The sequence below is a fragment of the Protopterus annectens genome, chromosome 16.part0 (assembly GCF_019279795.1).
Source record: "Protopterus annectens isolate FY-2018-M chromosome 16.part0, PAN1.0, whole genome shotgun sequence".
NCBI classification, from domain to species: Eukaryota; Metazoa; Chordata; order Ceratodontiformes; family Protopteridae; genus Protopterus; species Protopterus annectens.
The window spans coordinates 377,562,597-377,581,371 of record NC_056750.1 but is presented as its reverse complement, the minus strand read 5'-3'; the positions used below and the strand labels follow the sequence as shown (position 1 = coordinate 377,581,371).

The following is an 18,775-nucleotide window of genomic DNA, read 5'->3' as shown; positions in this document are numbered from 1 at the left end:
ACTTTTGCAACTTTATATAAATATTATGAAGGTGATTTTTTTTTATAGTTTGGGGTACTGAAGTGGAGTTTTAAAAGTTTTTTTTGATCATTTACAAGCTAATAATTTTGGCTTATTTACTTTTGAGTGTTATTCTACAAAGATTCATCATTTAGATGGGTGTCTTTGCATCCAGGATAATAGTATTCATCTTATGTTTTATAGGAAATCTACATCTGCAAAAACATTTCTCCTTGCCATGAGTGAACATTCATCTATTTGAGAAACTCACTTCTATATGTGGAATTTTTTTAGAGCGAGGACTTTATGTTCAAATGATCATGATCATCAAACTATGCTGAATTACATAGTTTATACACTAGGGGCTAGGGGTTACAGTGATATTCAGTTGTCCACCTTGTTATAAGAAGAATAAAATCGATTTAAAAAAAAATCACAGAACTCATTGAATGAGGAAAAAGGTTACTTTATAAGCCACAATGCTCCATTTGTGGAAAGGGTGTCACACATTTTAAATGAATATTGGTACATTGTAACTTCTGAAGCATGTTTAAAATCTTTACAACCAAAAATGTTCTTATCAAAATACCCCTAGCATAGGAGACTGCGTCATTCATTCTTTAGAAAATGGGGGGAAATAAACCAGCATTAAGTGTAACGCACCTTTTGTTATTAATTTTTGTCTAGTTTGGAAGTAAATATTAATGGACATAAATTTTAAGGAGTGGACAATAGGAAGTCTTGTCAGGAAGGGGTCGTTTATGGACTAAAATGTCCATGTGGGAAGTTTTACATATGACAAACTCCACATCAGGTGAGGAGGAGAATACAACAGCATGTTAGATCTATTCAAAATGGAGTTTCCTCAAATACAGTGCTAATGCATTTCAGAGAGAATCAGAATCAGGATTCAAGTTCGTTACAGGTTTTTTTATTGTGTTTGCCTGCCAGCATTCTATACTGTCTTTAAAGATTTATTTTTGAAAAAGGAAGTCTTTACATTTTTGTATTATATATTTTGCAACCAAAAGGCATGACTAATGAGCTGGTGATGAAAAACATATTGTAAAATATTTGTGGTAAAAAAGTTTATTAGGAGTTATGTTACTGTGTAAAGTCCCACTTATATGCTGAAAAGGGCGGTTTTAGATTTTCTGAATGCCTTGTCTTTCTTCTTTTTTTAGGTTTCTTTTTACATGTTTTAACTTAATGGCTAAAACAGATAAATTACTTAGGTTAAATTAATTATGGATTAGGTTTGGTTTATATAAGGTGATAGATATGTTGTTTATTGGAAAATAGTAAGCTTTTAGCCGAAGAGCTGGTTCTTTTTGTTATTGTATGAAATACTTTTTAATTGCATATGTAAGTGCCAAGAATGCTCTTCAAATTGATTTTTTTGTTTGTTTTACTTGGCACTTTTTAAGCAGAAAATTGGAAAGGGTTAATGAAAAGAGTTTTCTTGCTCTATTAGGCTAGCCCAGTTGCCTGTCCACGTCAATCGACACCTGATAAATGCTTTAAACAAATGAAAATCACATAATCAGAACAAACATGCCAAACTTACTGCTTTCCTGAAAGACAAAGCTACATCCACTGTGGAGGGAGCAAATCAGCACCCAGGTAACATTAACTTGGTGGAAATGAAAAATATGTACATGGAGTTTCAGTGAATTTTCTAATCATGTGACCTAATCAAATGTATTGGAGTAGATTGCTGATGTAATCCTCAAAATTTTTGTGCGCATTTATTTATTTTAATTTTCCCACTCTCATATGACACCAATACTTACTTTTTGACTTTTTGATTTAGTTTGTTATAGGACACACACTGGATCATGCTTTCTGTCGTCTTTTTTTTTTTTTTTTTTAATCATGCAATAATATTTGTTACATTTCAGCAAAGAAATAAATGCACATGAGCACAAATTCATACAAAAAAACAATAAAACATCTTACTTGGATTTGTTTTCATATTCATCCTTTGCAGTTCTCTTTGTCACTGTCTTGCTTTCAAATTTTCCCTCACTGGTAATGGCACTTACTACAAATGTATACTCTGTATTTGCAGACAGCCACCTGACAGTGAAGGCACGCTCTGTGCCTAAATAAATTACCTTCCCATTCATTGTAAGCTCATAGTTGAAGAAGCGCCCCAAAGGCACATGTGGAACATCCCAGGTAATGAAGATCTCACTTCGCCCAAGCACATTAACAGTCAGCTTGCTAGGGGCATGATTTCCTGGGTCAGCAGTCTGAGTTACAAGAGAAGCTTTCTCTCCCCTTCCTTGGCTTGTGCATGCACAGACGTGAAAAGTGTAAACTGTTAATGGTGTGAGGCTGGTCATTATATAACTCATCTCAGAAGTTGAATCGACAAGAGTCTCTCCTTTATAGAGGTTGTAACACTTGATTGTCGTATTAGATTCTTCTGGAGGGCTCCAACCCAGTTTTATTTGTGTTGTTGTACAGCCTAAGACTCTGAAATCTAGTGGACAGCTGGGCAGTGATCTCTCTATAGTTACACAAGTGGGATCACTCAGAGGACTGTTGTCACCCTCAGTAGAAACACCAAGTCTGAAGAGATATTCCACACCTAACTTTGCATCCGTGACTGTGTAGGTGAGGAGTGGTCCTGTGTACAAAAGGTCTGTGCCATCATGAAGGCTGAAAAGAAAGAAAATAACATTTAACATTTACACTCTGCATTCTCAGAATCTGTACTTAATGAAATTGGTTTGGCTAATCAAAACTATTATTATAGCTGTTTGGTTCTGTTAGCTGGTCTGTACTAGATGACTGTGCTTTCTTTTTCAACAGGCAAAAGGTCAGACAGGAATCTTGTTGAGGGTACTGTCAACAAGTCAACAGCCATTTCTTAATCAGCTCTGTAATTATATAGTTAATAAATCAGAAACCTTTTTATTGTAGCCAGCTTGATAATGACGGAACTGAATGTCTACCCGTATCTCATGTGTACTAGCTTCAACTAAAGACCTGGTTGATAGATATCTTGTGGTGTAATTATATTTTCATTTACTGGGTTGACACAGAGCACATTGTTATCAGATCATCTATTAGAGAAACCTGGGGAGACTACAGAAAAAGTGATCCCGGGGAAGCAGTTCCATTATCTTGCATCCCATTATGTAGGAAATGAAGACAGTCCATTAGCAGTCTTTGGGAGGAGTGTAGACAGTCTCCTGTATCAGCTTAATATGGCAGCAGCCATGTTTCCCACCTGTTAAAACATGATCGGTGATGAAGTAACTAAGGTCAGCAGGGGAGGGAGAATAAAAGAGCTTTGTCTTCAAAAACATCCCTCCCTCCACATGGTCTTTTAGCTGGTTATTGAGCTGCTCTCTATAGTCTATGGCCTATCTTGATTGTCGGGTTCAAATCTTGCCTGAATCACAGTTAGGTAAACTGGTTGCAAGGCCAGATAAGGAGGAATGATCCATTTCTTGCAATGCATAGTGGAAAGTGTCCTAGAAAGTTTGCAGACATCTGGGCAGTGAGAAAAGAAGCATTAAGCCAGATGGACATTGGTTTGGTTTGTTGGGTATATCTTTTTTCCACAAATTACTTAGTGTGACAACATGCTTACGCCTGTGTAGGAAAAGTCCTGACTGCACATCAAACAGCCAGCACAATTCCTTCAGGTTTTATTCTGGTAGCAGTTAAAGGGAGAAAATATTTAGCCAATTCTCTCTGGGGAAAAATCAGCAGTCCTTCTTTTATCAGTTATGGCCCTTTCTCCTAACCCAGAACTTCAATGCCAAACCTGGATATGCTTATCAGCCTAGGGAAGGAGTCACCCCTATTCTTCAACAAGTCAGGGAGCATGTCAGCAGCTGGCACAAAAGGCTCAGCTCCCCTGTATATCCAAAATGTATGTCACCGGATGGGTAAGTGGGGGTACAGTCTCTGGAATAGCAAATGAGTACTTCATCAGGTGCTGGTAATGATCACAGTGCTTTTTTAGAGCTAAGGGACACATCTCCATATGGCACTAATGATCCTAATACCATGTAGAGCAAACAGGAACTTCAGCAGGTAGTGATAATGACAACAGTGATCTTGTGCAGCCAAGATGTGCATCAGTACATGCTGGTAATGGGCAGAGTGCCTTGCATAGCCAATGAGGCACATTAGGGGACAAGGGTAATGACTGCAGTGCTCTGTAGAACCAGGAGGCATTTCATTTCATCAGGCAGTGGCAATTGTCAAAACTCCCAGGTACAGCCTAGAAGTATATCAGCAGGTGGGGTATGGGGAATAATGCCCTGAAAAACTATGGTGTACACCAGCTGGTGGCAGTTAAGAGATGCACTGTTATGCATAGCCAAGAAGTATGCCAGCAGATGTACTGAGCCAAACTGTCTGTACAGTTGAGGGGCATTTCAGCAGGTTGTGAAATGGGCATAGCATTTTGCACAACCAAGGGCTACATCAAGAGGTGAAGGCAGAAGGCAAAGTACTGTGTATGGTCAAGCACAATGTCAGCAGGTGCAGCAAAAAGGTATAGTGCTGCTATACAGTGAATAATGGGCATATCATTACGGCAAAATTTGTTATAAGCTAAGCTACCAGCCTGTGATCTCCCCAGTGAATTATTAAAGCTGCACACTGTCTGTCTGTGATTTCACAGTGTTGTGATATCCGTCAGGAAAAGGTACAGGTGAGTATGGATCAGTACTTCTGGCAGAACAGATAATAAATCAGACAGCTGAGAAGGAATAACTTTGTTTTTTGGTCCCTCCTTACATATCTTTCTTACTGGCCTGGCCCCCAGTGCCCCATATCCACACCAGGTCTGCCAGCCAGTCACCTATTCCCGTGGACTTACTCCAGAAATGCTGGGGCTGGTCATGCAGCCCAAGGGCATACTGGATGCTCGGCCTTCTTTACTTCTGTCTGTTTTTTTTCTTTTATATGCACTACCAGTTTCCCTTTCCCTGTTTCCTCCCTCCCTACCACATCTGAGGGCAACTCTCCTCAATGGACCACACCTCTCCTTAGGACGAGTCATCAAGGAGCGCCCTTCCACCCAGGATGGGCATGCCCATCCCTTCCTGACACTCTGTCAGTCACCTGAGTTGCTAACTGAACCCAGATCAGCTGGATCATAGTCAAGGCTTTATACCTCTACACCACTGGAAAGGTTCGGAGAAGAAATTAAGTTCTTATGTAAAGAGGCATACAGACCTCCTGTTTCAGTGCTTTGCAGTGCTGAACAAACAGTGGCCTGACAGGGAAGTAAAGGGGCACATTCTGTTTAGGGTATTTTAGAGCTTTCTGTTCACTGCAGGAAAGGCCAAGGAAGCAAAAGGACAGTGTGTGTTAAACACAACATATTATTATATTTACTCCTGTGGCTGAGTGGCCTTCACAGGAAGGGAGCTCAGTAAGTCTGTAAGACATTCTATGTTTTATTTAATTATTTATAAAATAATTTTTAGCCACACTCTCCCTCATGAGCAGAAAACTTTTATCCCAGTTGTTCCATTTTTAACTACCCACTATCCAAGAGATGTTAGCAGTTTTTTTTTCTTTTCTTTTCCTTTTTTTTTGTATATTTGCAAGAAGAACTGTTCAACACACTTTGTCAGCCCCCTCCTCAACACCTGGAAAGTGAAGCCAAGAGTAATAGCTCACCAGCTTGCTCTTCCAGTCAAAGCCAAAACTTTCATGTTGCAGAGACAGCTCAAGACACTTAAGCTGACCTTGACTTTCTTCAGCATGGAATGTAAAGGCCAAGAAGTGTCAAACCAGATCCGTAAGTGCTTAGAGAGATTGGTTTGTTACTCAGCCTCACTGCTTAGGTCCACAAGGCTCAAAGGAAGCAAGATGGAAAGACCCCCATTTGGTACAAAAACAATTTATTTTTAGATGTGGGCATAACAAATACTTGAAAGAGCCAATTCCAGACATAAATAACATCTTCCTAGACCTGGTTATGTATGATAGTGGGGTCAGAGCTGTCTCCCAGTAAAATCTGATCAAGTCTGTACATAGGAAACTGTAGACCATGAGGGACTACATGTTAAGTTTACTATGTATAGGCAAAATAAGACACTAAAGAACAAATCTCTGAGAAACTCTTTTGCTGAGAGGACAAAGAATAGATTTGCTTCTTTAAATTTAACACTTGCAATCCCACAATCCCACAGGCAAAACAGTAAGCAAAAAATTTAAGGGGTCCACTCTTACAATCTAGTTTATTTAACTTGGGTATACCCATGAGCAGCCACTGGAGTAAAAGCCCTGTTAGAGGTCAGTGAAGAGACAGCAACTGAATTGTCATAGATTTAGAGTACCAAAGTGGAAAGTGATAGACAGATTGGGATGGAGACCACTATCATGTTAAATACTGGGCTGAAATCCTTATTTAGAGAGGAATTCAAGCATACTCATAGACAAGTTTATATCTGAGTATTTATTTATACATCTGTACCTATCTGTACATACATATACATAGCTCTCTCTCTCTATATATATATATATATATATATATATATATATATATATATACATACATATACACACACACACACACACACACACACACACACACACACACACACACACACACACACACACACAAAAAGGCCTACCATCTGTGAAGAAGACTGGAGGGGGGTTTACGTCCCTAGTAGATACTGGCATGCTTGTTACACAAGCATTATTTCATAATTTGTCAGGGGAAGGTTGAAAATACAAGGTATGTGAAACTGTTTTGTCAATTAACTCCCCGTTTTAATGGAAATAGGATGTAATGATTTAGAGCAGCTAGTGTAAGCATCTGTCAGTTAATGCATCAGGTTCATTAACTGTTTTATAGTGACTGTCCCGAAGGGGGATTTAGGTATAGAGCAGTTCTGGATGCTAAAGAATCCTTGATAAAGGCCACTTGAGTTATTGGAAATAATATGAAGAGAACAGAATAGGGGAGGAGGAGTAGGCGCTGCCTGGAAGAAACAAGCCTTTAAGAGGGTTAAATGCTTCCAGGTGGGTAGAGCTGGGGGAAAAGGAAGAAGGGGCATTTCAGGTTAGCACATTAGCTTACTTCCTGCTAAAACTTTATAAACTTATTTAAGAGGGCAGCGTCTGCTAAAACTTTATACACTTACTAAAGATGGCAGCTCACTTGCTGTAGTGAAAGCAAGCTTTGGCAAGGATGAAGGGAGAATAAATAAATAACAAGACAAAATCCGCACAGTTCCTGAAAGTTTGAGTAAGCCAAGTATCACACACACAGCAGCCCAAAACAAAAACAAACACTGTAAAGAACCTTCCACCAGATGTTCTCAGTGGAATAAACATACAAAAATACTCCCCAATCTTTTAAACCTAGTAAATCAAGTAAAAATGCAATCCAGGGTATGTTGAATTTGCAGTTTCTTTATTAGCTATAAAGAAAATAAAATAAAAAAAAATATACTACTAATAAAGAAAATGCAAATTCAACATATCCTGGATTGGATTTTTTTTTACTTGCTTTACTAACTTTAAAAGATTTGGGGAGTATTTTTGTATGTTTACTACACTGAGAACACCTAGTGGAAAGTTTCTTACAGTGTTTGGAGAATAAATACACACCAAGGAATGAAGAACGAGGTCGGACCCAAAATGGAATTTATTGCGAACACCACGAACATAAAAAACAAACAGCAGCTCAACAGAGCCGATTAACCTAGGTTTCGTCCTATGTGGACTTCTTGAGAATAAAAAAGTTAACCATGAAGTTCACTTAAATAAGGCTAAACATCAACCCCACCCATGTCATTAACCAATCAATTATCTAATCTAACAACAGTAAAAAATGGAAATAAGTTAAAAAGACAAACACAATCATATAAAATATATGTATAAATGTGTGAAAATTAAAATATATGTAATGTTAGCAATAGATACTATTTATACATACATATAACTTGAACCAAAAATGATAAACTACATTCTGTATACAATCAAATACATCAAAAAATTAGCTATGATTGTTGCACAATCAAGCCTGTTCTCAAGCTGAAACATATATTTTAATTTTCACACATTTATACGTATATTTTATATGATTCTGTTTGTCTTTTTAACTTATTTCCATTTTTTACTGTTGTTAGATTAAATAATTGATTGGTTAATGACATGGGTGGGGTTGATGTTTAGCCTTATTTAAGTGAACTTCATGGTTAACTTTTTTATTCTGAAGAAGTCCACATAGGACGAAACCTAGGTTAATCGACTCTGTTGAGCTGTTGAGCTGCTGTGTTGAGCTGCTGTTTGTTTTTTATGTTCGTGGTGTTCGCAATAAATTCCATTTTGGGTCCGACCTCGTTCTTCATTCCTTTTTGTTGAGGTTCATCTTGGTTCCTTGAATAAATACACACCAATGGGGCACACATAACGATGCATCACAGCCAACCAATAAAAACTAAGGTCAGAAAATTTCCCTCCCATACTTTTAAAAGGTTTTATTAGTAAAAAATAAGATGACACTAAATTAAGTGGAAAACAATTGTAATCATTTTGACTCTACACCCAGATATTGTTTGGACATAAGTGTTGATAGTGGTATTATCAAAAATATTATTAGTAATAACTGGAAAAGTATTTTGGGACATGAAGATTTAGCCAATATTTTAGGCATTAGTCCATATTTTGTGGCAAAGAAAAAAGGTAATATAAAGCAATTGTTAGAGCAAGGGGATACAAAAGTACATCCACCTTACACAGAGAAAGTTTATGGTACTTATAAATGTCACAGGTATAACATGTGTAGGTAGATTCACGAAGGAGCCTATATAGCACTATATCACCTGGACAAAAGCATTAGGGTTCCAGGTAGATTTAATTGTTCTACTTCTGGTGTCATTTATATTGCTTTATGTACAGTATGTCCAGCATTTTATGTCGGTATGACTATGAGGAGTTTAAACAAAAGAATAAGAGAACATGTGTATGGTACTAAAGTCAAGGATGAGACTAATGTATTGTACAAGCATTCTATGAATTGTGAAAGTTTCAAGAAGTTTACTTTTACTGTTTTAGATACAATTTACAAGGATTTAAGAGGGGTGAATTTTAAAAAACAGGTTTGATGAGGGAAGTGAAGCGGCATGTTCGTTTAGCTGCACATCGTCCACCTGGACTTAATGAAAATATCAATAGAAAATATTTTTTATTTGACAGAAAGTTATTTAATATTTGGGACAAATATAACAAACAAAAACAGTAGTGATACACTACTTGGGGCAAATGTTTCACTGCTCAAAAACAACGATAATGAAAAATTCAAGTAAAACACAAGCAGTGAACGAACCACACAGTTCACACGGAGAATAAAACATAAAAATGTTTAATATTGGTAAGCACTTTCACTATGAGCTTCCTCAGATTATAGACAAACAGTAATGAAAGAAAAAAATCACACTTAAACAGTGAGCACTATCCAATCAAAATCCATGACTACCTAAAAGGTACCAGACCCTACATAAAATACATATGAAAAACACAAAACATCAAATTGATTCTATTAACCATATGAATCAAATACATTAAAAGCTTAACCAAATCTAAAAAGAACCATAAATATAAGGGGAACTGATAGGTAATAACATATATAATATACATGTCATTTAATAGAAAGCCCCCAGGACTTAAGTGCTGGCTTTACAGATGCCTTTTCATTAAGTACCTTGCCTCTATCAGCCCTAAACCTTAAAATCCACTTAACCTCCTTAGTTTCACAGGTTCATAGGTAGGTACTAGGCTATCTGCCCGAGGGCATTTATAAGCCTAGCCAAAGTGTGTCAGCTTTCGCCACCCCATCGATTAATTAACTGAGCCTTTGTCAAGCAGTGCCAATGAAGTGATCCCAGGGGTGTATTTTCTTTTACCCATCCACTCGTCAAGGTTTCTCTTGAAGAGTGTTAGTGAGGGGCTCTGCCTAATGTAGATAGGAATTTTGTTCCAAAGCATGGGGAGTCTCTGTGACAGGAATCTAACCCTCCAGCATGTTCTATTTATTGTTGTGAAGAGGTTTAGCTCACTAGAGTGTGTGGCTCACAGTGACTTGGATTTCTTTAGGTGGAGCATGTCCATCAATTCTGAGTTGGACATGGCTTTGTAAGTTAGGCAGAGATCACCTCTGAGTAAGCGATATGCCACTGAGTACAGCCGGAGTTTTTTCAGTCGGTCTGCATAGGACATATGTTTGAGACCAGTAATCCTCTTGGTGAGGTACTTTTGTTGTCTTTCCAGCTGTTGGCAGTGTCTTGTGAGGTACATCCCAAATGGGGCATTCTACTCTATGATGGGTCTGATGAGTGACGAGTAGAGGGGCACTATAACCTCTTTATTTCTAGATGCGAACCTTTTAGTAATTAGATCGGCCACATAGAAGGATTTCCTAACTACTTTGGCAATATGATTGTCAAAGGAGAAATTACTATCTACCTGGGTCCCCAGATCTCTTATTACCTCTTCTGTATTAAGAGGGCTGCCACCTATGTGGTAATTTGTGGGCGTTTTGTTTTTCCCAAATGGGATGACTATGCATTTTTTGGCATTTAGCTTGAGGCCATGACTTTAACATCAGGTGTCCATCTCAGTAAAGTCTCTTTGGAGTATGTCCATGTGAGCCAGAGAGTCAGTTATGGCTCCCAGTTTGCAGTCATCGGCGAACTTGGTTAGCCATAGTCTTCATGTGTTTACCTGTACTTCTGAGAAGTATATGCCAAACAGTAGGGGGTCCCAGGACTGAGCCTTGCAGGACACCACTTGTGACTGGTTTAGAGTCGGACCTGGAGCCTGCTATTCTTACTGCGTGAGTTCTATCTGTAAGCCAGTTTACAACCCATCTTGTGACGTAGGGGTTTATGTTCAGGCTGGTGAGTTTTTCTATAATACCTGAGTGAGAAATGATGTTGAATGCCTTGGCAAGGTCAAGGTAGTATGTGTGAACCACCTTTCCCTCATCTATGGCCTTGGTGACTGTCTCAAAGAAGTCAACCAGATTTAGTAGGCATGATCTGCCCTTAACAAAGCCGAACTGGGCCGGGTGTTTGGAGGTTCCCAATGTCTTTGTTAATGAGTTCCATGATGATGAGCTCCATAGCCTTGCAGACCAGGCTAGTCAGGCTTATGGGGCTGTAGTTACCAGGGTGAGTTGTGGTCCCTCCTTTGTGGAGCGGAATAACCATTGCTGTATGCCATTCTATGGGCACGTAGCCTGTGGAGAGGCTAAGGCTGAACAGCGTGTTTAGTTGGGGGGTTAGTTTGTTCTGTAGTTCGTGCAAGACACATCCTGGGACACCATCTGGCCCCACTGATGCTGTGCTTTTGGCTTTTGAAAGGGCTGTTTTCACCTGTTCGTCTGTGATTTCCGGGACACTACACTTTTCCGGTATTGTTGTGGGTCCTTTTGGAGGTGAGAGGGGGGTGAAGTTTGCACTGAATCTATCTGCCAGGATGTTGGCAATATCAGTGGGTTCAGTATATTTTGTGCCATTTTGCACTAGCTCAGAGCATATCTGTGAGTTGCCACTTAGATTCCTGACATAGCTAAAGAAGGCTTTGTGGTTATCTTTTGAATCCTTGGCTATTTTTCTTTCGAAGTTAGCCTTGGATGATTTTATGAGGGACCTTAGTTTCTTACTGATACTGATCAGGGATGTCTTTCCTTCCTGGGATTTGCTTTTTTTCTGAACTAGTTTCCTCCTTTTATTGTATAACATGTTTATGGCAGGGGTCCACCAGACTGGTTTCCTTCTCTTAGGGGAGAGAGTCTTGGTTTTGCTAGGGATGGCACTATACATGCATCCTTGTAGGTGCTCATAGAGTGCACTTGTTGGGAGTGGTGGTGGGGTGTGGATATCCAGAGTGATTAGTTTCAGTGTGGTTCCAGATGTCACCCCCCATGAATGTCAGGTATAACAATATCTATCACCATAAATTTAAAGGTGTGGTCATCCCCTTCTAATATTGTTTGTTTAGAGAGGGCACTATGTTGTGATTTAACTCTAATAATGTAGCAATGCTCTCTGATTCTATTCCTTAACGGTCTGTCAGTTTTTCCTATATAGAATGATCAACACAGCGAGCATGTTGCTAAATAAACATGATGAATTCCACAGTCGGCAGATATCTTAAAAGAATAACATTGTCCAGTATCTGGATGGACAAACCTCCCAGTATCATCTAAAGAAATACAGAAATTGCAATGCCAACATCCATGGGTGCAGTTATCATTATAGTATTGCTGAGTAACCTTAACAGTAGGGTGTGGCACGACAATCTCTTCAAATTAAGTTTGTTTTTAAACCTAAATGTGAGATCAGTCCCTACTTTCCTTTTGACTGCGGGATCCACAGTAAGGACCCTCCAATTTTTCTTAATTACATCCATAATGACATTAACATCAGTTGTATAATACATTGGGATTTTCATTCCTCCCTGCTCAAAACCATCCTTATTGTTCTCTCCATTTCCTCCCCTACCAGAGTAATATGGGCTCGCACTATCCTTTCTAAGGTCATGCAGGTCATGGAAGTCTCTGTCAAGTTCCATGGCATTATATCCTCTATCAATAAGTTTCCCTTTCAGTTCTCATAGTTCATGATTAAAATCTTTGTCTGAGGCATTAAGCCTAGAATCTTTCGTTCGTTGGCTTTTTATGACATTTCTAAATACCTATTGGGGGTGCATGCTGCACCTATGTAGCAGGGTGTTCTTATAGCAGCTTTTTCTAAATACTCCCGTATTCACTAGACCATTATTCAATCTTTCAACATAGACATCAAGGTAGATGATTTTATGCATGGAATAGGTCATAGTAAACTAAATAACTTGTCATACCATTCAAGTGAACCAAAAATAGGTCCAGATCTCTTTGTGTACTCATCCAAATAAAAAAGTGATCATTTACAAAACGATAGAAAGGAATGAACCTCATAAATGCCTCCATTTTGAATAGGGTATCTTCCTCCCAGAGAGCTAGGAACATGTTGGCATAGCTATTGGCACAAGTGGTGCCCATAGCTATGCCATCTTTCTGTAAATATATGTCCCCATCAAATAAGAACACATTATTCTCAAATACTACTTCTAAATACAGGCATAACAAATCTGTCTGTCCTCATACCCACTATGTCTGTTGAAATATTGTTATACTGAATCAATGCCTATATCATTAGGTATGATGGTAAATAATGATTGTACATCCAGAGTGACAAAATAAAACACAGTTTCACTATTCAATACATTAGTATAACTGTGCAGATCAATTAAGAACTGTTTGGTGTCTCTTACGACATAAAGATTTTTTTATCTAGGACCGGATGTAGGAACTTCTCTATGTAAAGTGAGAAGGGCTCAGTAATCCAACCCCTTCAGGCCACTATAGGTCTTATTGGAGGTTTAAGCCCATTTTTATGGATCTTTTGTAGACCTTGTATAATAGGCAACAAGGGGTGCTCACATTTCAAAAATCTACATAAATCAGGGCTAAGCAATTCACTCTTTAACAAATCCTCTAACATATCCACTAACCTTTTCTGTAGTAGACATACCTCATTTATATCTATCTTTGTGTAGTATTGACTGTCTCCCAACATAGTGGTCATAGACAAAATATAATCTTCCCTACCCATGATGACAGTTGGACCACCCTTGTCTGCTGGTCTAATCATGACAGTATTGTCAGCCTGTAGTTGTTTCAATGCCAAGGGTTCTTTATATTTTAAGTTATATTTCATATTCCTACCCTCTCTCAGTGCTCTCTTATCATTATACAACATACAAGTCATCCTCAACCATTTTATTAAATGCCTCGACTAAAGGGTAGGGGTTGGGCATATGCAAACTTGGTTTTCTAAAAGGTCGAGCCTCATTATTAACTGCATCCCCAAATTCTAATTTCAGCATAACATTTCTACTGAACAATTTCAAGTCCAAGATAGTATGTCAAGTCACTTGTCCTGGTAGGAATGAACATCAACCCTTTATTCAATACTGATAGTTCATCCACACTCAAACTACATTTGGATATTTTCCATACTAATGAGTCACTACTTGACTCCACATCTTCTTGAGGGATTAGCTCAACTGTCTCTCAGTGGACAGTTTGCGTTTCTGTCTTCCTCGACTCATGGATCGAGTCCTCCTCAACCCTTTCTCCCCATTGACAGGTAAATGGAATTGTGTGCCTAGACCACTTGCCAACATCGGAGGTTCCTCTAAGGTAACCAGATGTTGTCCTTGAGGGATCTTGGGCCGTACGTCCCTCTGCATATGTTGGAAGTCCCAGATGGCACAGACATCAAATTGGCTTGCACTACTGAGCTAGAGGAGTGATGCATCTCACAAGTTGAGTTGCTCTGTCCTTCATTGTTACATAGTGGGAATAATTCTGACCTCCCCTTCTCTGCATGCAAAGAAACAATATCAGCAGGGGTTGACTCTGAGATCTCAGAAGTGATGGAAGTCCCCTGAACAGTTCGTGCACACAAAGAACCAACAGTCTCATTCCTAAGTTCACTCCTGGGCCATGTAAAAACATGACCCCTTTGAAAATCATGAGTGTCTCTATCATTTTTTTTTCTTCTGCTGTAGTAGTCTTCGTTCATATACTACTACCCCATCTAGAACACCTACCAAGACAGGGTTCACAACAACCTCTGGATATTTATCATCAATCATAATTTGTTGTTCTTTGACCGAATCCCTTTATTTATCCTCTTCCAGTCTAAAGAACTCTACAAGTAAAGTCATATATTTGACAGTTACCTCTAAATTGAGAGGCTGCCATTTAGATAGTAGCTCCGGATATTGCGTCCTGTAGGTCAGCATTTTCAACAGTCTCAAGCATATTGGTACAATATTCCTAGAGAGGCAGACTTTGAAATGCTGCCTCTTGAGTTTTCACTCATTTAAGTTTCAAAAGGTCTGACTCCAGTTTCTCCATCATACTTCTGAAACCTTCTAAGTTGGCTACCTCTACTGAAGAGCTTGCATCACCGGATGTGATGTCATACAGCATCAAGGGATTCCCCGCCGACCTCACACAGGCATGAAACCTGTCCAGTAGATTTCTCATCACATTTCCAGGCCCGACTGGCCTATATTCCAGTTCAGTTGCTGGGTAGATCCCTCTGCCATGTCCCCATGAAGTGTGTCAAGATACAGCACAAATATAACAAACAAAAACAGTAGCACTACACTACTAGGGGCAAATGTTTCACTGCTCAAAACCACAATAATGAAAAATCCAAGTAAAACACAAGCAGTGAATTAACCACGCAGTTCACACAGAGAATAAAACATAAAACTGTTCAATATTGGTAAGCGCTTTCACTATGAGCTCCTCAGATCATAGACAAACAGTTGTTGTTGTTTGTCTTTTGGCTTTTCCCGGTTAGGGGTCGCCACACCGGAACTCTGGCCCGCTAATGATTGGCAGTTGGTTTTTATGGTGTCGAGTTGCCAGCCCAATGCCCAAACTTCAACGAAGGCACACCCATTCAACGCATGTCTTTTGAACGCCCACCCGACCGCGGGGAGGACATGCAGACTCCACATAGAAGGCACTCCCAACCCAAGCCGAGAATCTAATGGGAGAATCTCTTGCTGTGAGGTAACAATGCTACCGCTGCACCACCGCGGAAGTATCATAGACAAACAGTAATGAAAAAAAAAATCACACTTAAATAGTGAGCACTATCCAATCAAAATCCATGACTACCTAAAAGGTACCAGACCCTATATAAAATACATATGAAAATCACAAAACATCAAATTGATTCTGTTAACCATATGAATCAAATACATTAAAAGCTTAACCAAATCTAAAAAGAACTGTAAATATAATGGGGAACTGATAGGTTTGTTTGTGTCTTTTGGCTTTTCCCGGTTAGTGGTCGCCACAGCGGAACTCCGGTCCGCTAATGATTGGCAGTAGATTTTTATGTACTGTCTTGCAACGCCTAACGCACAACCTTCAATGAAGGAACGCCCACTCACGCATGTTGCTACACAGAAGACGCTCTAACTGAGAATCGAACAGGCAACGTCTAACTGTGATAACATATATAATATACATGTCATTTTATAGAAAGCCCCCCGGGACTTAAGAGCTGGCTTTACAGATGCCTTTTTATCAAGTCCCTTGCCTCTATCAGCCCCAAACCTTAAAATCCACTTAACCTCCTTACTTTCAGTGTGGTTCCAGATGTCACCCCCCTCCAAATGTCAGGTATAACAATATCTATCACCATAAATTTAAAGGTGTGATCATCTCCTTCTAATATTGTATGTTTAGAGAGGGCACTATATTGTGATTTAACTCTAATACTGTATCAATGCTCTCTGATTCTATCCCTTAACGCTCTGTCAGTTTTTCCTATATAGAATGATTGACACAGCAAGCATGTTGCTAAATAAACAACATGCCGAGTTCCACAATCCGCAGATGTCTTAAAAAGATCTGTGCCCCAATAGCTATGCCAACATTTTCTCTCTGGGAGGAAGATACCCTGTTCAAAATGGAGATATTTCTGAGGTTAATTTCCTTCTATCATCGTTTTGTAGACAATCTCTTCTTTGTTTGGATAGGTACACAAAGAGATCTGGACCTATTCTTGGTTCAGTTAAATGGTATGACAAGTTTTGATGTTTATGTTGAAAGATTGAATAATGGCCTAGTGAATACATGGGTATTTAGAAAAAGTTGCTGTAAGAACACCCTGCTACATAGGTGCAACATGCACCCCCAATACGTATTTAGAAATGTCATAAGAGGCCAAGGAATGAGAGCCTCTAGGCTTAATGCCTCAGACGAAGGTTTTATTCATGAACTATCAGAAATGAAAGGGAAACATTGATAGAGGATATAATGTCATGGAAATTGACAGGGGCTTCCATGACCTGCATGACCTTAAAAAGGATAGTCCGAGCCCATATTACTCCAGTAGGGGAGGAAATGGAGAGAACAATAAGATTGGTTTTGAGTAGGAAGGAATGAAAATTACAATGTATTATACAACTGATGTTAATGTCATTATGGATGTAATTAAGAAAAAGTGGAGGGTCCTTACTGTGGACCCCGCAGTCAAAAGGAAAGTAGGGACTGATCCCACATTTAGGTTTAAAAACAAACTTAATTTGAAGAGATTGTTGTGCCACCCTACTGTTAAGGTTACTCAGCAATACTATAATGATAATTGCCCCTATGGATGTGGGCAGTGCAATTTCTGTATTTCTTTAGATGATACTGGGAGGTTTGTCCATCCAGATACTGGACAATGTTATTCTTTTAAGATATATGAGGACTGTGGAACTCAGCATGTTGTTTATTTAGCAACATGCTCACTGTGTCGATCATTCTATGCAGGAAAAACTGACAGAGCGTTAAGGGATAGAATCAGAGAGCATTGCTACATTATTAGAGTTAAATCACAACATAGTGCCCTCTCTAAACATACAATATTAGAAGGGGATGACCACACCTTTAAATTTATGGTGATAGATATTGTTATACCTGACATTCAGGAGGGGGTGACATCTGGAACCACGAGGGGGTGACATCTGGAACCACACTGAAAGTAAGGAGGTTAAGTGGATTTTAAGGTTTAGGGCTGATAGAGGCAAGGGACTTGATGAAAAGGCATCTGTAAAGCCAGCGCTTAAGTCCTGGGGGCTTTCTATTAAATGACATGTGCATTATATATGTTATTACCTATCAGTTCCCTGGTATATTTATGTTTTTTTTAGATTTGTTTATGAATTTAATTATTTGATTCATATGGTTAATAGAATCAATTTGATGTTTTGTGATTTTCATATGTATTTTATATAGGGTCTGGTATCTTTTAGGGGGTTCATGTCAATCGATCGACAACTCACTATATCGACATCCACTTCACCGACAGCTGAAATACTCGACACCGCAAATCACGGACATTTAACAGGTAAGAGATTTAAATTTAGCTAATCATGCCTACCAGACATGCATAACACTGCCATACTTACTAAAACATGGTAGGCATGATTAGCGAATTTAAATCTCTTGCCTGTTAAATGTCCGTGATTTGCGGTGTCGAGTATTTCAGCTGTCGGTGAAGTGGATGTCGATATAGTGAGTTGTCGATCGATTGACATGAACCCCTTTTAGGTAGTCATTGATTTTGATTGGATAGTGCTCACTATTTAAGTGTGATTTTTTCTTTCATTACTATTTGTCTATAATCTGAGGAAGCTCATAGTGAAAGTACTTACCAATATTAAACAGTTTTATGTTTTATTCTCTGTGTGAACTGCGTGGTTCATTCACTGCTTGTGTTTTACTTGTTATTAATATTCGGGCTTTTTAGGGTTAATTCTCTCAAGGTTTTAATTGTATCTTATTAGTTAGTTTGTTGGTTTAATTGCTTGAAAATTTTTATTGGTCAATGTGAGTCAAGCATTTTCCAGTGTTTTTTTTGTTTGCAAGGTCATCTAACCATAGCTGACATTTCATGGCCTCCATAATATTGACATTGTGAACAAGTACCATGTTGATAGGGACACAATCCAACAAACTGTGGAAATGTGTCGTCTCATCTGCAATCTCTTGGTAGTCATGGAGCACCTGCCACAATGGATACTAAGGTATGTGTGTGGCTTTAGGTATATTAGCTACAGGGACCTTTCAGCAAACAACTGTGGACACAGTGGTGTATCTCAGACATATACCCTGAGCATACTCCATCATTTATTTTTTCAGTGCCGTGTGTCAGCA

At 38.9% G+C, this 18,775-nt stretch overlaps 1 protein-coding gene across 1 annotated transcript in view; it reads right to left on the bottom strand.

Annotated features, from left to right (window-relative positions):
* Positions 1 to 1,806: 1,806 nt before the first annotated feature.
* The window catches only part of LOC122790600, a 358,557-nt gene continuing 341,588 nt past the window's right edge, over positions 1,807 to 18,775 (bottom strand). Inside the window, exon 8 of the mRNA XM_044058127.1 lies at positions 1,807 to 2,667. Coding sequence (XP_043914062.1) covers positions 1,956 to 2,667 — 712 coding nt within the window. The 3' untranslated portion in view covers positions 1,807 to 1,955. The remainder of the gene's footprint in view (positions 2,668 to 18,775) is intronic.